The sequence below is a fragment of the Coloeus monedula genome (genome assembly GCF_965178545.1).
Source record: "Coloeus monedula genome assembly, chromosome: 3".
NCBI classification, from domain to species: Eukaryota; Metazoa; Chordata; class Aves; order Passeriformes; family Corvidae; genus Coloeus; species Coloeus monedula.
Genome location: NC_138783.1, coordinates 993212 through 1014926, shown reverse-complemented (window position 1 = coordinate 1014926; position 21715 = coordinate 993212). Strand labels below are relative to the sequence as shown.

Genomic DNA, 21715 nt, shown 5'->3' with positions numbered 1-21715 from the left:
GGGAGGCCGCTTCCGGCGGCGCGGGGCGGGGCGGCGGGGGTGGTTCGGGGGTCCCGGTGTTCCCGGTATTCCCGGTGTGTCCCTCGCTGTCATGTCGGCCCTGGAGAAGCAGCTGCATCTGGGCCGCCTCCCGCCGCGGCCCCCGTTGCCCGGCGGCGGCGGCCAGTCCGGATCCAAGATGCGCATGGGGTAGGCGGGGGAAGGGCAGGGGCGGATGCGGGGATCGGGGGGGGGAGTTTGGGGAGAGAGGTTACGACGGAGAGGAGGCTCTGGAGGGAGAAGGGCTCGTATTGGGGGTCTGGAGGGACGGGTGGTCTTTATTGGGGGGATCTACAAGGAAGGGAGGCACGTGATTCCGGGGTCTGGACGGAGGGAATGGTCATGATCGGGGTCCGGAGGGAGGGAATGGTCACTGGGGAGTCTGGAGAGAGGGGGCTCGTACTGGTGGATCCGAACGGAGGGAATGGCCATTACTGAAGGGGTCTGGAGGGAGGTGGGCTCATATTGGGGGGGAGTCCGAAGGGAGGGTGGGCTCGTACTGGTTGATCTGGACAGAGGGAATGGTCATTACTGGGGATCTGGAGGGAGGGGTGGTCATTCTTAGGGCGTCTGGAGGGAGGGTTGATCCTGCTTCCCAGTGCTCCAGGAGAGTGACATCTGGATCAGGCTTCTCCAGCCGCATCGGGTAAAGGTGTCACTGCCCAGAGTATCCTCAGGGCTGGGGGAAGCTGGCAGGTGCTGGGATCAACTCTGCAGCCCTTTTCTCCCAGTTCTTTTGCCATCAGTTTTTGGAGGAAGGGTCAAGCACGATGTCTGGGTGGTACCTCAGAGGTTGGCTGGGGGAGAGGTGTACGGAAATTCTCAGGAGTTGAATTCCTAAGCTGGAGTTGGACTTTGATCATCCTTGTGGTGGGTCCCTTTCCAACTCAGAATATTCCATGATGCTGTGAAACCGGACTTCTCAGCCGCAGGCACCCATGTGAAGTAGGTGAGCTCTGCCAAGTGACTTTAATCCCTGCTTAAATCTGGGATACTCTTAAGTCTTTTAAGCAGGGGTTGAGAGCACATTTTGGGAGCTGTGGGAGAAGTTGGACTAGTGTCTAGGGGTGTAACATGTATTAATTTATATAATTCTTCCTCTCTTTCCATGCATTGGAGGAGTTTTAAACGCTGTTAGGGAAATGATTATGAGGAAAAGTTTATTTTCTGCCATTTTATAAACCTGTTTTTTCTTTTTCAAATGCTTTCAGAGAGCACTGATACAAAATCCAGTGTCACAGTTAAGGATCAAGAATTCCCCTGGAATTCTTCCCTTGGAAGCAGTGGGGAGTAGTTCATAATCATGTTGTGGTTGCACGGCACAGCTGTAGTTTTGATTTACCACTCTGCCACCCAGTAAATCCCTTTACAGGTGATGTTCCTGTTGTGGGAGGCACTGCACGTCCACCGTGGAATGGCCTCATCTGGAGGGGCTTGGGGCTTCTGTGAAAAGGAAACAAGAGGAAGTGGGATAGAAAGTTTAGCTTAAGCTGAGTTTATCAAGGTTCAGTTCAGTACAAACAAGTGCAAGATTCCACCCGAAGGGAATTCCACCAAAAGAGAATGGGATTAGTTGTACAGGGAAAACCCAGTGTGATTTTACAGTGCTGGCAGATGTACAGGGCTGTGCTGAAATAGTCCTTCAAAATTCAAACTTTTACAGGGAACAAAAATAACTAAACTTAGGAAAACGTTTATTTGCTGCATTAAGCATCTCGCATTTATAAATGTGATTTATTTCTGCGCTTTCAATTTCTTGAATTGGAAGCCAGGGTGTTAAAATGGATTTAAACTTAATATCCATGAGTGCCAGCAACCTGATTTTTCCATGGCTAAATCCTCTGACTGGTGTGCTGGACACTTTCTTTTTATTCCCTTTTTTTTCCACCATGCAGGTCATCTTAATGTGACTGTGGTGTGGCTGAAAGGAGATCTTGAGAAGTAGAGGGTCAAGCATGTGACATTGCTACAGAAAAATACAATTTACTGAGGACTTCACTGAAATAAAGTCTTACATTTTTCGGTACTATGCCATTAAAAGGTTAATATGTTTCAGTAGTTCGTAAAAAAAGGCACCTGTTGCTGCATTTAGATATGTGAAAATAGACTTGTTTCTAGCTTCTTTAAAGTTTATTCTTTTTTTGCTATTTTTCAGTACAATCACTTTCTTATGTCTCTCTATGGGGGAATCTCATTTGAGAAGTCAAACGGGCCGAAGCAAATTGAATCATGGAATTGTTCAGGTTGGAAAAGCCCTCCAAGACCATGGAGTCCAACCGTTCCCCAGCACTGCCAAGGCCACCATTGGCCCACGTCCCCAAGTGCCGCATCCACACAGCTTTAAATCCCTCCAGGGATGGGGACTCCAACACTGCCCTGGGCAGCTGTGCCAGGGCTGGACAGACCCTTTTGGGGAAGGAATTCTCCCCGATATCCAGCATGGCTCCTGCGACGTAGCTTGGACTGGGTTTTGCGGGAGCATGGGATGTGTGCTTAGAATTTCATTGTATTTCATAGCACGTGGCATTGATTCCTGCTTTGCTAGCACAGTCCTCTCCGCCCTGGACTTAAGTGCTCTCCAACAGAATTGTCCAATGAAATGACAGTTCCAAAAGGCTCTTTCCAAAGGAAGCTGGAGCTTCTCTTCAGCTCGAGCAATATGTGAAACTCAGCCACGGAGAGGAATTCAGTATCCATTTCTTTAAGGAGCGCTCATGGCCAAGGCTCTGTTGGGAATTGCCTGCATGTTGCAAGTGATTCCTTCAAATTGCTTGACTGAAATGGAAACAAAATCAGGCTTTATGGCCTGATTTTGTGTTCTGTGGGGAAATCAAATAATAGAGTGTGTAAAGTCACTGGTGGAGCAAAAGGCCCCAGACCCACGGCAGCAGATCCCAGCAGCTGTAGCAGCTTCTGCATTTCCTGTCTTGTTTTTTGCCTTTAGTTTTTTTCTAGTAGCTCATTCAGAGTTAAGCACCTGGATGGGATTTAAAAATTTAAATCAGTTTGCTGTTCCTTTCCAGTGTGTGAGTAAAAATCACGTACAATCTCTGAAGATCTTTTAATTACCTAGAAGGGCTTGATTGGATCAGATCTGTGTCATTTGATCATGGCAATTCCAACTAATTTTTTCTTTTTTAATCCATTTTTTTCCCTTGGAATCCTTTTAATAAAGAAACATTTTATGTATTCAGCATCTCTAAGGCAGAACTTAAGATACTGTCCTTGTCAATTTTTAGAATTTCTAAATACAACTTGTCAGCCGTGGCAGTTTTTACTTGTAGATGATGTTTGATTTGGTTGGGTTCAAATATGATGCGAGAATGAAATCTCTTGATTCATGCACTTGTTCTATATTTGCTTTAGTAGTTTTAAATAGGGGCTCTCAGCAGAAAAAGGACTTTCTGAAAATGGTTCCTTCTGCTTGGTGCAATTTTTTTTTTTTTTTTTTTCATTTTAGAAAAATAACCTGAGAGAAAACCCCTTCAAAAATTGGGGAGAGATTTGCTGAGCCATGTGGGCATCCTAGGGATCGAGGACATGATAAAGAGGACAAACTGCACAATAGGATAAAACAGCTGCAGAGAGTGCCCAGAATTTGTTTTGTAATTCCAGTTTCATATGCTGCCTGGCTGGCTTGGAGTTTAAGGATCATTCTAGAAAAGTTATTATGTCAGATCCATTTCTGTTTTGGCTTGCTGGATACTTTAAAAAGCTGTAATTAGTTCTGTCAGCTTAAATATTTGGTCAGCAAAATACGGCTTCAGCATAGGAAGGTGCAAAACCACAGCTGCTGTTTATTGGGCACACTTCTAATTTTGAATGTGTGTTGATGTTTTGCTAAAAAAAGCAGCTCTAGAAAAACTCAAATTCAAAGATACTTATTCTTTTCTTTGGAGAAATGTCTTCGCACAGCTCTCTGCGGTCACCTGGGATTTTGTGGAAAATGATGCATTTTTTCTGCCCTTTTGGGGGTTCAGTGTTAAACCTGAGGTCACTCATGTTTTCCCAGCCTTGCTTGGAGATGAGTATTTTGTTTTAAATCGCAACCTACGCGTATTTGCATCAGGGGTGACAACAGTTTTTAATTCCCAGCTCCTCTTCACTTTCTGCTCCAATTCCCTTGCAAACATAGGAGTTCTGGTGTATGTTTTTCCCAGCTACTTCACGTATGACACAACTACTAACATTTTCTCTGCAGGTATTAACTCTCGTTCAGCTGAATTTGAAGCATTGACTAATGGTGCTAAATACATCCATGTGGCAGGCACCTAGGGAAGGGTTCTGCTGTGGTTTCATGGATTCCTCTTGCAATTCATGAGAAACTCTCCATGGATCTGCTCTGGAATTAGCATCTGCCCACCTCTTGCATGAAAATTTTAGCATTGGATCTCTGCTGTCAGAAATGGCATTTGGAGGAGACACAAAAATACTCATCCCTGGAGTGTCGAAGGCCAGGTTGGATGGGGCTTGGAGCAGCCTGGTCTGGTGAAAGGTGATTTCTTTGCACCAGCCAAGAGGCTGCTGTGTTCCCCTGTGTAACAGTGGCTGTCCATCCTGTAGCCCTGCTTCCACAAAAATGGCTTCATTTGGCACACAGCCAAAACTCTTCATCATGCATGACACAATCAATCAGCCACTTCCCCATGCTCTGCCTCCCCTGTAGGTAAGAGAATTCCCTTACAGATTTCTGGTGTCACAGTAGTACACAGGGGTGGGTTACCAGGGAGTTCCTGCTGTTCACCAGATTTATGGATTATGTGGGAAGGGCTGTAGCCGGGCAGATGACAATATTTACTGATCACCTGGAATTGCTCAGGGCAGTGGAACCTAAAACCAGCTGTAGCTTGCGGTGCAAAAGTCTGACTGCAGTTGAAATGTTGCATTTTGAAAGGGTGGTGGAATTTATTTTCGCTAACTGCACATCCTACCTATTCAAAAACCGGAGAAGGGAAATCATCCAAGCTGTGGGCAGTTCTCTCCATCTCCAGAAAGAACCAGAACTGGTATGGACAGACCATGTGATCAGGGCTGGGATGGCTTCCAGAGAAAAATGAAGCTTGGAATGTGATATTTTTTTCCTTGATCAGAGAGTGAGATTAAGCTGAGGCGATAAAAGAGATTAATATTTTCTGGATTTATGTAGGTGTGTGACATCTCAGTTTATTTAATTGACATCTGACAAGAAGTCTGGAAACCCACAGGAGGGAATTTGGTCTATTCAGGGGCTAGCTGGTTTATGTTTCATATCCTAGAAACACCAGGGGAAACAGAAATTTTGTTTCTACAAAATGGAAAAGCTGCTTTGTCTGTTCTTTTCTATTTCTTTAGGAAGCCAAGAATTCAGGAGAAGCTTTTTCAGCAGGGATTTTTCTGCTGGGAAGGTCTTTCACCCCTCACGCCCATGCTTGATTTTAATATTCTGTGCTGCCTGCCTGCCTCCCCCAGAAGAGTTGAAGTGCAAAAACATGGTGGTTAAAATGGTGCACTGTTACTCATCCTGTATCCTGGGCTCGAATTGAGCCTAATTATGCCACTTCCAAAATTAAGCACTACTCTTTTAGCCTTATTGAGTAAATACCAGCCTGAGAAACAGATTCTGCATCAACTGAGTCATCAGGAAAATTCTGATTGCGGAGCCTTTTGTCAGTAATGGGGATACAAGGAGAGGGCACAGCTGCACCTTTTGAAGGAACCAAAAAATAAATTGGTTTGTCAGCTGGGCACCTTTTGTCTGTGGGTCATTGCAAACTCGGAGGTTGTACGGGGACAGTATCATTGTTCTGTTTATTTTCCCTTGGCTTGGGTCTGTGTAGTCTAAATCACCATTGTTCAGTCTTCCTTGGAATTACTTGATGAGGAAAATACTCTCTTCTCTGTTTCCACTACATTTAGCAACAATTAGGGAGGGGAAAAAGGGGAGGATTTCTTCACTGACAATAAAATTCTGAATATTGTAGTTGTATGGGAATTTCACTGATGCATTGTTTGCTTCCAGTCCTGAGCTGTTGTGTAACACCAGCGTGTTCTCTTCAGTGAGAGGAGGCCTGGATGCCAATTTCAGTGGAAGACTTTAAAAATAACTCTTTCCTATGGAATTTTTTTCTGTCTTGCAGCCCTGGAAGAAAGCGTGATTTTTCACCAGTGCTTTGGAGCCAGTACTTTGAGTCTATGGAGGATGTTGTGGTAGAAAATGACACTGGCAAGGATATATCCTTTTCTTCATATTGAACATGTCATAATCTAAGAGATAGCACATTTTTAGTTTATTGGGGTTTTTCAGCTTTTTCATGTGTTCCTTCTCATCTTCCATTATGTCTCTTGCAGGGTTCAGTGTCAGTACCTAGAACTGCCCCTTCTATGCTGATAGTTAAACTGTATCTAGCAAGGTCAGTTCCTGACAATTGCTTCTTTAGTAATCATTAATTTAAAAAAACTGTTTCCAGCAGTTTGATAGCATATTTTGCAGGGAAACACTCATCAGGTTCTCGTAATTCAAACCATGTCAGGACCAAAGCTGTTCACTGATTTTTATTAACTACAGTTAGTTAACTGGCAATCAGTGAACTGTCTGCTCAGGATTAATAGCAGCAGTACAACAGATAAACCTCGACGGAAACACGTAGATGTGAATAAATACTTCCAAATTTCTGGCCAAGGCAGACGCTGTGATGCCACCAGTGTCTTCTGGCAGTGTCAGCCAGAGATTTTTCTGCAGCTGTTTCCTCTCCAAGATCAGGAATGCCATTAAGAAAACCAAACTTTCAAGTTATTTCTCTCCAAACACAGTGGGAGGTGTGAGATCTCTGTTCAGTGCCTGAAACTGTGACCAACACATAAGACAAGTCACTTCATCAGCTGGGCTTTGTACACAAAGGGGATGTGCTGGAGCTCTAGCAGGTCCCTGGGGCAGAGCAGCAGGCACCAACCCAATCATTAATTCAGCTGCTTCCACAGTTCAGTCTGTCCACAGACTTTCATATGGGAGCTCAAGCTTCTGCTGAAGGGAAGAGAATAAATCCTAAACAACTATGATTTGGTTAAACTTGGCATGCTTCTATACACAACCTATCCAAATAGGTCTATTATGCTTTCTATTTTACATTAAACCCCTGGGGGAGTGCACAGCCCTTCATCAAATGTGGACAAGGTGCACATCATGAATCATGGAGTCACCAGAGCATCTGGGTTGGAAGGGACCTTAAAGCCCATCCAGTGCCACCCCCTGCCGTGGGCAGGGACACCTTCCACAGTCCCAGGCTGCTCCAAGCCCCATCCAACCTGGCCTTGGACACTGCCAGGGATCCAGGGGCAGCCACAGCTTCTCTGGGAACCCTGTGCCAGGGCCTGCCCACCCTCCCAGGGAAGAATTTCTTACAAACATTTGATCTAAATCTCCCTTCTTCCAGCTTAAAACCATTCCCGTGTCCTCTCATTATCTGCCTGTGTAAAAAATAACTATCCATCTTTTTTACAAATGGATTTCTAGTTTTCTCTTAGTTCACTGTTGTGCCCATAGCGAAAAGGACGGGAGGTGAGTGAATTACGGGGGGGAGAAAACCTGGGCAGCAGGAGAACAACTCTTGAAGCTTAAGTTGAGTTACATTTTTGTCCAGGTAATGCTTGAACATTCCTGTTGGCCAGAGAAACGAGGCCTTGGGTACAGAAGGCTAGAAATAAAATACTGTTAGGTATAGCAAGCTCCAAAATTCATTCAACTGCCTTGAAGTAACTCTGTGAAATGTCCTTAACTGTTCATACACTTTTCGAATTTACAAAAGTGGGTTGGAGGGGCCTGTCTTGCTGCTGTTACATGGTGGAGGCCACTCTGCTCTGTCCTGGGCTGTGTTTACTGTAAGTAAAGCTGCTGTTCTGTAGAAATAAATGTGTGGAAATGAAGCTCTCTGAGTGTGGAAGGCAGTTATCCATTCACCTCTGGGAAACACTGCAAAACAGTATTATAAAAGATAACAGTATTATCTTTGTGTGGTTGGGGTTCTTGCTTAGGTGCCTGGGCACCTTGCAGATGAAGGGTTTGGGCTGTTTTTAGGGGCTGGAAAATACTAATTTGTGGATTCATTGGGTTTGGGGAGAGCAACTGCTCCAGTCATTTAAGAATCGAATAGCTGAAAAATCAAAAGAAGAGGACTGGGTAGCTTTGAGGTCTGGGTAGCTTTTGCCAGTTGTGTAGGTGGTTCTATTAAGAATCCCTCAGCAAATTCCCCCACTCCTGCAGGGCTGTTATTTAAATAATCAATGATTCCTTAACACAGAAGTCTTCCTGTCAACAAAACATGCCACTTAATCTTTGTGATGCCTGAAATAACTTAGTTAAATTGATCTGTCAGGGACAAATAGAGCTGTAACTGTGTTGCAATTATTATGCCCTGCCTTACCTTAAAAAGATTCCTCACTTGTTTCCCCTGACCTCTTTGGACTAATCAATTTTTATACATTTCAGCCTGTAAAATTCCTTTCTTTGAGAGCAAACTGAACGTGTACTGCAAAGCAGCTGCTTCACCTCCATGTCAGCCATGAAGCCAAGAGCAATTCTATACTGTGTGGGGCTCGGAGAGTGGGGGAATCCCTTTGGTGTCTGTAATCCCACTGCCATTCCAGTTTTCAGAGGTGCTGCAGGGCTTGAATTCACAATCCCAGGAAACACACGTCATGTCTTAGGCACAGTGAAATAATTGTCCCTGTTAACAGTGCTAACAAGGATGGGGCTTTGGCCCATTAAGGATAGTCTTGTGGATTCTTCTTGCTTGCGCTTTGTAACACCCCATCCAATCCAGGTTCAGCCACTTCTGTGGCCGTGAAGGGTTTTTAGGGAGTTCTTGTTGTTGCTAATCCCATTTTGCAAACAATATTCTCTCTGTCTCTCCTTGCAGTCTGCAATCATTAACAGGATCCAGTGTAGGATTGTGGCTTTAGACCTCCGAGGCCATGGTAAGTCAAAGAAATAAGTCGAGTCAAATCAGCGTGTTACACACTCCCAGTTTTTAAAGGAGATGCAATGAATTCCTCACAGGATGACTAGGGAAACATCCTTAAGGTATCCCAATTTGGATTCGAAAGCAGGGATGGAAGACTGGCTTCTGTCAGAAGCTGAGACCCCCTCAACTTTTGTGCAAGACAATGGTGGACTAGTTCTTTCCACCAAGCCCTCATTCAGATTTCCATAACCTAGAGGTGGTCTTTGCCATGAGAAACAAGGGCTGTTCTTTCATTTTAACATCCATTAAGAACAGTTACGGGCAGTGTTTCCTACCCATAGTACCAAGTGTTCCTGTTAATTCTGTGTTTCTTAATTATTCATGTTCATTGCAGTAGGCTTGCTCTACATATCTGTGCCTAAAAGCTTTGTACAGTCACTGCTCTAAGTCCTGAGGGGGCCTGAAGATTTTCAACTTAAGTGAACTTAACTTGGGTTGGGTTTTTTTCAGGAGAAACGAAAGTAAGGAATCCCGAAGATCTGTCTGCAGAGACTATGTCGAAGTAAGGAAACTTACGCTCATTTCCCTTTTCACAAAGCTTCATTTTCTTTCCTTGGCTGAACAATAAACTACTTGAGGGCACACAGCCTTCGTTCAAAGGAGCTGGAAGATAGTTTAATTTCATGTGATCCTGGTAGTTATCTCTTCTTTATCTTCCATTCTGGGGCAGTTTGAAATTACGTCTCTCCCGGCTGAGTCAGATTCCGAACTGGTGGTGTTCTCCAGGTACTCTGAGTTTTTCAAACCTGCAACATGCTGTAACACTTGCCAAAGAGTTCCTAATGGAGGTGGGCTGCTTTCCTTTGACATCCATGGGGTATTTTAGCCTGAAATCACCAGTTTGGCTCTTCCTTAGCTCTTGGAACAAGTGTTCAGAGCAGGCCCGCGTTGGCCTGGTGACAATCCCAAAGTCTGGGTCACAGGCACAGGATTTTCAAGCATAGAGTTGCTTTTTCAAGCTGTCATGACCTGCTTTGGCATGCAAATCCATCCCCCTCTTGACAAAACTGTAAGAAAAACAAATACCCACTGCTAAGCACATTATGTTCTGCCCATATTTAGTACAAAGAGACTCTTTGCTGTGACTACAACTAAATGATGAAGGATTTTGTAACCTTCCCATGGACAAATCCACTTGGTTTGTTGAGGGGAGGCCATGTGTGAAATGTATTCTGACTTCCATTGTATACCTTATTCCTGCTGCTTATGCCTTGTCAGATCCTGATGTGTAACTGTCCTGAGGAGATGCCGGATTAAATAATTAGAATATTTTAGATCTGGAGCAGCACTGCTCCCACTGGGGGGAAAGCAAGTTCCTTTTGTTTTGAAACCTTCCCCTCTTCTTAGCAATGAGCTTGAAACTTAGTCCTGAATATCTTTTAAATAGGAGCCTTAAATTATAACTGGTTTTCATGTTTGTTCTTTTAAATCAAATCCTCAAGCAATTTTCTCTAGCAGAGCAAATAAGCTGGTCAGCCCGTTCATTTCTTCACTTGTTTTCCATTTCCAATACTGCTCAGTTCTCAGGTTCCTCTGAATGGTTGTAGTCAGGAAAGCCAGTTGGGGTGTCTTTAAACTGCTCTTCAGTAGATTTCAGTCACTAGTTCTGCTGCTGTTTTGGGGTTTTGAGAATCATACTAGCCAGCTTTCCCATCCTGGGAAAAGTGTCAAGTGACAGCTTCAGTTTAAAGTAGGTGTGCTGTGGAAAGGATGGGGAAATTTCCCCTTGCCTTGGGGCATATGTGTTCACAGAGAGTCTCAATCTTTTTGCTCGTGCTCAGTGTTGTTCATCTTTGCCATGGTCAGTAGGGCCCAGTTATTTTTCTCTCTGTAATTCCAGTTTCTTCTTTTCAGAACAATTAATTTCTTGGTTTGTGCTTCCATGCAAGATGATTTGACAGCTTTTCCTCACCTTTTATTTAACATTCCCACCAGCAAGTGTCAACCTAAAATGTTTTCTACAAGGAATCACAGAATTTGGGTGGGAAGGGACTATAAATTTCAGCCACATGGGCAAGGACACCTTCCACTAGACCAGGTTGCTTGAATTTCTTTTGAATTTGTATCTTTTAAATGAGGATTTTCTGCTAATAAAAAGAGAAATTACATGGATGATCAGGAAAGCATTGGCTTGCAGGGTTTCCTGCATTGGTACTAAGATGAAGCAGTGACAGGAGAGTAAACTTACCTGTTGCCTGCGGGTTAGAAGAGGCTTTGGAGCTGCACACCCGTCTCGGGGGTGTCCCTTGTCCTCCCCTGGAGGTGGAGGTGCCATCCATGGTTTGCTCTCCCTCGGCAGAGACGTGGGGAACGTGGTGGAAGCGCTGTACGGGGACCTGCCCCCGCCCATCATGTTGATTGGGCACAGCATGGGGGGGGCCATCGCCGTGCACACGGCCGTCGCCAACCTGGTGCCGAGTTTGCTGGGGCTCTGCATGATCGACGTTGTGGAAGGTGAGTGTGGGTGCCCTCAGAGGCTTTCAGCCCTTCAGGTGGGCTTCTGCCTTCCCCCTCTTCTCTTCGCCCCAAATCCCTGAATACAGAACGTTTTGCCCCATTGTTAAACCAATTCCATTCTACTAACAGATCCTACCCACACTAAAATCTTTCCAGTGTGACCCTTCCTTTTCCTTTTCCCAGCTGGACTCTGTTTGCTTTTTTCCTGCTAATTCCACAGAATCAGAGAATCAGCTAGGTTGGAAAAGACCTCTGAGATCATCAAGTCCAACCTATGAACCTAACACCACCTTGTCAACTAGACCATGGAACTAATTCCTTTGAAATACTTTCTTGGTGGGGAAGACTGTGGCTTTTGCTGTAGTGTTTGGTGCTGATAAATATTTGCTGCTCTTAATATCTGAACATCCTACCTATGCAAATAGTAATTTTCCAATGTGACTGTTGGCTCAGAAATACTATCTGTACTTTCCTTAGCATTTTATCCCCAGGGAGCTCCAGCTCTCTCTGAGGGTGTTGCAGCCAGTTGTGTATAGAGGGATGTGGCAATAATTTCATCAGATGCCATGAAGTTGATGTAGATGATGTCATTTGCTTTTAGGTACAGCCATGGATGCCTTGAACAGCATGCAGAACTTCCTAAGGAGTCGTCCCAAAACATTCAAGTCACTTGAGAATGCCATTGAGTGGAGGTAAGGCTTGGGCTCAGTCACTGGAATCAGTTGTCTTTGTAGCTTGACTCCTGAAGGAAACAAAGTTTATATACCTTGGCTGTTTACAGGCCCTCTCCCAGTCCCCTGGCATGGGTTTAACCCTCTTTCACTGTTTCCCCACCAGCACTTCTCCCTCTTTCTCACAGTTACAGTGACAACGGGAGGTCCACATAAGTTGAGCTTGAGCCACTGTGAGAGCAGGAGCTGTGGGAATGGTTTGGGGAAATCCTGAGCTGTAGAGGAGTTTAACTCCTGTTTCTGGGCCTGCTGGTTCTTGAAGCTCTTCAGTAAATATTTCTGTCTGTCTTCTGATTATTTTTTTTCCTAGTGTAAAAAGTGGACAGATAAGAAATCTCGAATCTGCCAGAGTTTCTATGGTCGGTCAAGTCAAACAGTAGGTGGCTTTTGGTTTATTTTAAAATAATTTTTTCTGTTTTACAATACTATTGCTACATAAGTGCACTTGAAAGTGAAAATTTCTTCAAGCAAAATTGCTGAACACCTTAGGTTTAATCCTGGGTGGTTTTTTGGTTTGGAGTTTTTTCTTTTGTCAGGGAATCAGTTTCTGGTTTTATTTTCACAGGTGCGAAGGGGCTGCCAGTCCTGAATGCCCTAAAGCCATAGTAGAGGGAATTATTGAGGAAGAGGAGGAGGAGGATGAGGATGAGGAAGGGGGAGGCTCTGTCAACAAAAGGAAGAAAGAGGATGACACAGAGGTAGGGAGTTCGTTACTGTGTTTTCAGCTTCCCCTGCAAGAGCAGTCACCTGTAGTTATCCAAATCATTCTGGTATGAAAGGGAGCCACTCCAGGGAGAGAAAACTGAATGAGAGCCAAGTCAAAATGTTCAGACAATTTGTGAGCTATTTGTGGCAGTAAGAAGTAGCAAATTGATTGCCCTGAATCCTTCAGTCTTCTCCTGAAGGCTCTTCTCCTCTTGGTGTAGTTCCTGCTGACTTTCTTGTTCCTTACTCAGGTACTTTGATTTGGAGAGAGATTTAGAAGCAAGGAGGGTCATCCCTGGAAGTATGTAATCCACCAGAGGGAGCCAGTATTTTTTTATTTTTTATATCTATACACTTATGCATTTCCAAGTGGCTCCCTGAGTTGGTTTTCTTTCTGCTGTTTTACTGATCACTAATGCAGAGCTCTCTCTCCTCCCTGCAGACAAAGAAGGAGCATTTATACACGTGGCGAATCGAACTGGCCAAAACAGAAAAGTACTGGGATGGCTGGTTCAGGGGTTTATCCAACCTCTTCCTAAGCTGTCCAACTCCAAAGCTTTTGCTTTTAGCTGGTACGTGTCTCTTCCAGTCTTGGTGAGCACTTCAGTGATGTCCCACTTGTATTTCAGAGGACAGGGTCAGCATTGGGCTAGTGTTTCCAGGGAATACCTGGGCTTCTCTGTGTCTCTTAAAATAGTGTGGTGTGATTTGAACTTTTCAAGTGAAAGTCAAATACAGCTGTAAGCCCTTTTTGTACCTTAATAGGAAATACAGCAAGTAAATATCCTTTTAAGTTGTAGGGAGGGCTGTGCTCTTGCATTTTTTGGCTGTGTTTCTTTCCTGTCACTTTACTTTCTTGAGGTGCAGCAGTGAAATGTCATTGTTGTGGGTGTCAGAGGTGTTTATTTTCTGTTTTTCAAGCTAAGGTCTCTTTAAAATATGGAGTAAAGCCTGGCTCAGAGAGTTGTGTTCTCTCTGGCTTTTCTCCAATACATTTGTTTATTTGATTGTAGGTGTTGACAGGCTGGACAAAGATCTGACCATTGGACAGATGCAAGGTAAATATTTAATATTGTTACTGCAGCCTTACTGTAATGCTCTTTTTGCATGACAGCTTGTTGCTATGGGTACAGTCAATATCCTAACAAATGGGCATTAAAGAATTAGTCCATCCCCAAGTGTTCTCTAACTGTGGTCAAGGAGAGGTGGGGAAGGTGAGGAAGGAAAGGTTCAATTTGAAGGGCTGTTGCCATGGGTTTTGTTCAATCTAGTGTTCGATGCTCCCAGCAGTGGAGCTGCCACACTTCTCTTGCATGAGAGTGATTGTCTCTGAGGGCTTCCTTCTAATCCATTTTTTCCCTTTCTAGCTACATTTCTGATGTTCCTAGCTAGAGCACCTGGGACCATCCAAAACTGTCCCATCTTCCAGTGTTTCTGGCAGACAGCAGACCAAGATTAAGCATCTTCATTCATGTTTTGGGTTGGGTTTTTCCCCCCCCATCCCGGCTTTCCAGAGCAACCAGTACTGGAAAGTAGCATTGGATAGCAGGATAAATGTTACCTTAAGGTAAATCTGATAACAGTTCCAACTCTGACACTTGCCTGCATTGAGAAGCTCTGAGAAGTTCAGCTTCATTTTAACTCCTGGGAACCTGCTCTAGTTACACCTCAGGAAGGTGAATTAAAGCAGCTGGTCCATGTTTTCTTTGGAGCCAGCGGTTGTGTACGGTGTAGAGTCTGCTGAGACCTCCTGCCATCCTGGGGCCTCTTTTCCAGCTACATTTAGTGAGATTAGTTGGTACAGAACGTGAGATCCATGTGCTGACTCTCTCAATCCACAGGGAAATTCCAGATGCAGGTCCTCCCACAGTGTGGCCATGCAGTCCATGAAGATGCTCCAGACAAGGTGAGCCCCACCGTGGGGTTGAAGCTACATAAGCCATGGTCTGAAATGCAAAAAGGGATCTGTTCATTACCATGGAGCAGAGATCATACTTCAGGGGCATTTTTTGGCACAACAACTGGCTTTCACAAGCAGCTTGGATTTTTTAGCTGTCTGGAAAGCCCTGGCTAAGACGTTATGTGCCACAGGGCTGGGTTATGGATTTAACTCTCAGGCTCGTGGTGATGTACCTAATTCTACCCATGTGGAGTGTGGATTTCTCCTCTCTTCCTTTCCTCATGCAGTTCCCCACTATCCCTTGCACTAAGCTGCAGCTTTAGGGGTTGGTCTGTGTTTTGTTGAGTTGGGTGGCTCACATTTTCCAAATAGAAACCAAATGTTCCTGAAGCAGCTTTGACAGAGCAGTGCTGCTTCTGGGCATTGCTGGAGTTTGTTTCCAGATGGAAGCTGGAATGTGGTGCAGCCAGTGGAGCCTGTGGTTGGGAGCACATCTGGTTTTAAAGCTCATTCTGCACTGACATCTGCGTTAAAATTCAGCCTTTCTGTGCTTCACTTTACCTGTCTGAAATAGGTATTTTTATCTAAACACACTGAGTTCTTAAGTTGTTACTCTTTTTTTATACATTCTAAGCAGTATTGAACAGATTGGGTGAGGCTTGGAGCAGCCTGGTCTAGTGGAAGGTGTCCCTGCCCATGGCAGGGGGTGGAACTGGATGAGCTCTAATGTCCCTCCCAACCGAAACCATTCCAGGTCACTGTCTTGCATCCTGAATTTACCTTTTCTCTCTGCTAAACTTAGACATTGTTTTAAGAATTACTGAAATGGCTGGACAAAAAGTTTGGTCACTTCTCGATGGCAGGCTCAGTGTCTGAGTACAGCTGGAAGGGTCTTACACAGAGCTCTTGTTTTAAAGGAGCAAACTCGATTCAGCAAGAGAACCCTGAGGACATGAACTGCTGTTGGAAATACCGCAGGCTTTGAAAACTGACTGGCTTTGCTGTTCTCTTTGTGTCCCTTTAAATCCTGAGCGATGTTTTTCCCTTCCCTCAGGTTGCTGAAGCTGTTGCGACATTCCTGATCCGTCATAGGTTTACAGAGCCCATCGGTGGATTCCAGTGGTAAGGCTCCATGAAGCTGTGTCCTGCTCTCACTGCCTGTTTGGCTCTCGAGGTGGGAGGTTGGAATTCTAGCATGGTGCTAAAAACCACAGACAAACAAACAGCTCTGAATCACAGCCAGTAATACATTTGGTGTTTGTGTTCCCTTTAAACTTCTCATGTATTTACATGTGCTGATGAAACCTCCTTCCTTGCAAGGGAGGAGCAAAGCTGATTTCTTTCTTTATAGCCTGCCAGAAGGCAAAATGACAAATTTTATGGCATTTAGCTTAAATAGTATTTTAGTAAGTAACCAAGGCCCTGTGGTGTGGAAACAACTTGCATCACACTCCCTTGGCCAAGAAATACTGGTGAGATGAGGCAGGTAAAGCTGTGTGCTTCACTTTGCAGACTTTCCTTACTTATCTCATGTGTTTTCTTATCAAAATGGCCTGTGGAAGCCAGGCCTCTGTGATCAGCCAGGCAGTGAGAGAGGGGTGTGATTGATATGGTTGGTAGGAAAAACTCCCAAAGTCTTAGTTACAACACCATGAAGCGTAGACCTCACAGAAGGTGCTGATTTCTTTTAGGATCATATTTCAGGTGAGTGGTACAATAAGCCTGTTTCTTAAGCAGTCCTGAAAAGTCTTCCCCCTTTTAGCTAAGAATTCCTCCACAAAAGCTGGAAACCCCAGAAAGTGTGATGCTAGAGTGGCAATGCTAAAGAGGTATTGCTGCACAACGTCTACATTTATTTTCCTCTTTATCTTGTCCCTTGGGGATGAAACTGTAGGAATGCAGGACTGTGGACTGCATATTTTAAATCCAGTGAAAGGATATAGTGTAGGTTGATGTGTAAATAGGGAGAGAGGGAGAAGACCAAAGGACTTTACAGCTAAATTTAGGTTGTTGCAGAGTTTGCAGAGAATACCTTGATGCTAACACGGGGTCTTTCTTCCACTCTCTTTTTTGCCTCCTAGTGTGTTTCCTGCTTGTTAATATCCTGGTGTTCTCCAGCACTGATTCCCATTGTAAATAAACTGCACCAGAGGCCACTGTGATGTATCCATATCCTCTCATCTCCCAGTCCAGCAGCAGTGAGAAGTTGATGTGAGATTCATCCCCTAGAACTAGTTCTCCAGAATATCTAAATTCTTAGGGACTTCCTTGCTGGGAAGCAGCTTCTACTGAAGACCATGAAAAGCTCTTCAGGCCCTTGGAAGTGGGATCCTCTTCTCTGCTGCCACAAGGAAAGACCTCCTGGAATCCCATGCAGTCGATCATACCAATCTCCATCAATTCTCAGGCTTTCTTGGACCCAACTGCAGAAGGGCTGTTGGCAGTCCAGATTCACTGAGGGCATTGCAGCACAGCCAAAGGCTTCAGGATTTCTCTGTGGAATCATAGAATCATCTTGCAAGTGCCCCTTAGGTTTGGGTTTTATATATACACTTTTTTTTCCCCTAAAGCAGACGAGGAATTGGCTTCATTGGGAGCTCAGGTTTCACCTCACCGGCACCAGCCTTTGGGGTTAAGCTGTGGGAAGAGCCTGGAGGCCACTTTCCTGGGCAAAGTTGGATGGGATTGTAAATCAAAAAGGCGAGGGGGGGACCGTGAGCTCCATTTCAGAGTCTTGCAGCTTTTCTAGTTCTCGTTTCAAGTCCTCTCTGGGAAGAAGAGCCTGGATAACTCCATCTACTGCAGACACATCCCAGGCCAGAGGACTCTGAACCTGCATTTATGGGGAAGACCCAAGAGCAGCAGGGACAATGTGGTCAACAGGCAGTTTGGCTGCTTTCTGCCCCTGGAATGTGTTTGTTCGTCCCTTCTTGTAGCTGCCACACACAGCTGAGCACAGATCAGCGCCTTTGGGATGGAGAGACGTGGAACGGGCTGTAGGAAAAACCCTGGGAGAGCTTGGAGTCAGTCCTGCTGATGTTGATGCAGAGGTGTAGGCAGCTGTTCCCCCCAGTATCAGAGGAAGGACCTTGTTTCCACTGTTGCTTCCTAGATCATTTTGCTGCCTGCCTTCCAGAATTCCATGTGCATAGAGCTTTTCTTCAGGGTTCAGTTATCCACAGGCAGTTTGTGGGCTTGCTTTCACCTAAGAGTCACTCTAGAGTGTAACAGCAGACACAGTTTGGAGCAGTTTTCCTCAATATTTTGCTGGTGGATGTCTGAAATCCCCTTTTTTGCCTGGTGTCCATAATCCCTTGCTGCTGTCCGATGATTTTAACCCTGCTTTGCCGAGGCAAAGTTCTGGGGTCATTTGGGAGCTGCCCTGTGCATCCCATGACAAGAGCCATCAGGAATTCTTGGCATTTGAGTGGTGCAGATGGGGCAAAGGGTTTAGCCCTGGCCTTGGGCCTGGTGGAGATCCACTTAGCTCTGATTCACCGGGCACAGCAGCCCCGTGGCCTTGCTCTGTGTCCCTTCCCTGACACATCAGGATGGGAAGCACCTGGATTAGAAACAGGAAAGCCTCATTCCAGAGAGGAATGCCCTCCTGGCACTTTGGCCATCGGCACTCAGGTGTTACAAGAGCAACTGCTGGCTCTCTGCACTTCCCTCTGTGAGTCACCATGTTAATTATTGCATTAATTTGATGTAGCATCCATGGTGGTTTAGTTCCCGATGGATTCAATGGATCTTCAGTAGCTGAGATGCAAAATAGCTCTTTCCCCAGCCATGTCCCCAAAATGGGCAAAATTCTCTTTTCCAGGCAACTCCTTTGTTCAGATTGTTAGGGATTAAATAATCCATTGTGTATATCCAGAGTCTCACTTCCCGGGATCATACTCATGAATGATCGTGGTGAAGTCACATTCCTCTGTGGTGAAATAACTTGGAGAGTCTGACTTGGAGTGATTCCTTGTGTTATCCCTTTGGTTTGTGAGGTTGTAAAAAAGCCCAACCAAACAGAACCCTCCTTGGAAAGCAAATCAGTTTTGTGTTCTGTAGAAGCACCACTGGAAAAGGAATGATTTCTGAAATCCTGTGGGCTCCCTGGGATTCTCTTTTGTTGTTAACATTGAGTGAGTGAAAAGAAAATAAATCTTTCAAGAGCCTGTTTAATTGAATGGTGCGTCGCTCCGTGCCAGCTCCCAGCCCCCAGCCCTGCCTTGCCCAGGATAGGTGGCTGTTCAGGGACTCATGTGGTACTGGATTAAAAAAATGGATTCCAGGGACAGCAGCAGCACTGTGGGGGTGGGGGAAAGGGAAATTCCTTTCGGCTCTGTCAAGCCATGTACATTTTTGAGACTGTACTTTTGTCTGAGGAATATTAATGCTCCTGCTGCAGTTTCCAGGGGGCTGCAGGCTGGGATAAATGGCATTTGGTGAAGGATACACAGGCTGTGGTAAAAGTAACTGCAGAGAGAAGGAATCTTCTCTTTGGCTCACGAGAAACAGGGACATAGAGAAATTCCCCCCAAAAACTTCCAGCTTTGCATTTTTCCTGCAAGAAAGCCTTTGGATTACTTAGAAACCTCTCTTGGTTTTGTTTCACTTGTCAGATTGAGGATCAGTGGCAACTTTCCCAATGGAAGATCCCAAGGCTTGGCAGGAGCAGGAGATGTACTTTAGGATGCTGATTTATTGCAGGCTTCATTTTAATTGAATAAATTAAAGAAAGAAATGTCTAAGACCTAGGATGAGTTTTGCCAGATTATGTGCACTGGACAAAGCCATCAGGGACTTGCAGATGACTGGAGCATTGGGGCTGTTGGAAAAAGATTATTTCCTGTATTTCCAAAGCAGGTTTGAACTTCTGCTTTGAATAAATCAACCCCTGAGTAAGGAATTAAACTCAGGCCTGGGACTGTCCAGCCAGAATTTTCCCCTTTTGGCAAGGGAAGGGCCTGGACAACCTGAGGAAGCCCATTCCAGCCCTGTTTTCCACATGTGTGTGATTTGCAAGCAGTGTTGGGATGACTTGCAAAGGGCGGAGCTGGGCAACACAGACCTCGGAAAATCCCCCCAGGAGGGTCGACTGGGTATTAGGAAAAAGGTTTTTTACAATTTAGGCCCTGGCACAGGTTGCCCAGAGAAGCTGTGGCTACCCCTGGATCCCTGGAAGTGTCCAAGGCCAAGTTGGACGGGGCTTGGAGCAACCTGGGGTAGTGGAAGTTGTCCCTGCCATGGCAGGGGGTGGCACTGGATGGGCTTTAAGGTTGTTCTGTACCCAAATTATTCTGATTCTGTGACCTTAGCACTGACATTTTTCGTCTTCTCCACTACTGCCTTTTCTTTTGGGAGCAGGAAGGCCTGCGAAAAGGGCTGTGTGGAGGTGCCTGGCAACCAGCTATTCACTGGTTTGAACTGGTCATCAACACTCCTGGAAATCTAGACCTGGATCTTTAGGCAAGGTCAAAAAATTGAGCTTATGGCTTGTCACTTCCAAGAAATCTTGGCCCTAGTGCATTCTCCCACCCGTCTCTGAGCCTGGCGCTCTGCTCACAGCCTGGAAGTGCCCTTTGCGTTGCCCAGACCTGCATCCCTTGGTTGTGTCATCCGTCCCACGATGCTGCACCCTTTGGTGGCATCCAACACGGCGGGAATGGGATTGGCTGTTTGCTCCAAGTTTTGCTGCCGGATGCTTGGCCAGTTGTGGCTGAGCTTTCCCAGTGTGGCAGGGTGACCTCTTGCCACGTGCTGCTGTTGCCAGAAGGAAAATGTGTGTGTGTGTGTGTGTGTGTGTGTCAGTTCTCTGGAAACCACACGCTGTGTCCCATGTCAGCCTCATCCTGGTCTTGTCTTGTTCTGTGTCTGTTTCCCTCGCCTACAAATAAAGCATTTGTGAAAAGCCTGGAGTAGGAATTCCTGCTTTCCCTTTAGCTGTGATTCTTGGGCTCCTCGGAGCAGCCTGTGGAGGAAGGGGGTTGATCCAGCTGTTCCTGTGCCAGACCCAACCCTTGGGTTTTTCTGGTGACTCACGGAAGCCTCTTGTCATCTCAAATGTTCCCCCATCCCTTCCCTGCACCCCAGTGTGGGGAGGAGGGGGGAGTTTAGCCACAGCTTTCACTTTCCCCCCTCCTTTCCGTGACCAATGACTCCCACGTGTACAGAAACATCTGGAAGTAATAAACCCCAGCACTGGGGCTGGTAAGTAACCTGTGCTCTGTTCAGCCTTCTCTGAGTCCTGTGGTGGTTGTTCCTGGCTGAAAAGCAGGAACTGGGAGAAACTGGAAATCTTCCAGGCTGTTTTACATTCAGGCAGGTTTAACAACCCCAAAGGGCTGCTGGAGCCTCTTCCCAGTGCTCCAGCTCCTGCTGTCCTGCCCAAATGCTCCTTGCAGCTCACCCCCTATCCCTGTGTGCCTACGGAAAGGTTAATCCACGGCTGGATGAACACAGCCAAGGAGTGATAAACGCACATTTTTGAACCCAAAGCGAGCAGGAGAGCCCTGGGAGAGGTCTGCCTGCCGTTTCTATCCCCCTCCCTGATTTTTGTCCTTTTCCTGCAAGCTGGGATAGAGGCCAAGAGGTGACATGGTGACTTCGACCTCCCTGGGAAGCTGGGTTTCCATCCTGGAGGATTTGAATCTCATCCAAATGTCACCTAGATGAGTGTCTCGATTTAGAGACAAGTTTAGGAGAAAAACGCTCTGGAATGAGTGTTTCATCTAAAAATAAAAAGGGTTCCAACAATCCCTTTCTGCCAATAGGAGATTAACACTAGTGAAAACCCCCCAATCGTTTATTGACAGAATGCCCACACGGCGCGGAAAAAGAAAATGAATAAATGCCAGATACTGAATTGTCCGACCTTACCACCGCCGCCCCCC

The 21715-nt window shown here is 45.6% G+C and overlaps 1 protein-coding gene across 1 annotated transcript; it reads left to right on the top strand.

Annotated features, from left to right (window-relative positions):
* The first annotated feature begins 60 nt into the window (after positions 1–60).
* On the top strand, positions 61–18999 carry PPME1 (protein phosphatase methylesterase 1). The gene is made up of 14 exons (XM_082279202.1): positions 61–189; positions 6156–6250; positions 7802–7893; positions 8931–8988; positions 9486–9537; positions 11335–11489; positions 12094–12184; positions 12534–12599; positions 12789–12921; positions 13371–13500; positions 13942–13986; positions 14770–14834; positions 15883–15950; positions 16910–18999. The coding sequence occupies exons 1-14, from the start codon at positions 92–94 to the stop codon at positions 16926–16928; spliced, it is 1167 nt and encodes a 388-aa protein (XP_082135328.1). The 5' UTR covers positions 61–91; the 3' UTR covers positions 16929–18999.
* The last annotated feature ends 2716 nt before the right edge of the window (positions 19000–21715 follow it).

What these genes read in the sequence shown, in the direction of transcription:
- PPME1 (XM_082279202.1), top strand. Translation starts at nt 92, where the DNA reads ATGTCGGCCCTGGAGAAGCAGCTGCATCTGGGCCGCCTCCCGCCGCGG. An exon ending in TCTGCAGAGACTATGTCGAA is followed by an intron (nt 9,538 to 11,334) that starts GTAAGGAAACTT and finishes CTCCCTCGGCAG; the next exon opens with AGACGTGGGGAACGTGGTGG. An exon ending in AGAAAGAGGATGACACAGAG is followed by an intron (nt 12,922 to 13,370) that starts GTAGGGAGTTCG and finishes TCCTCCCTGCAG; the next exon opens with ACAAAGAAGGAGCATTTATA.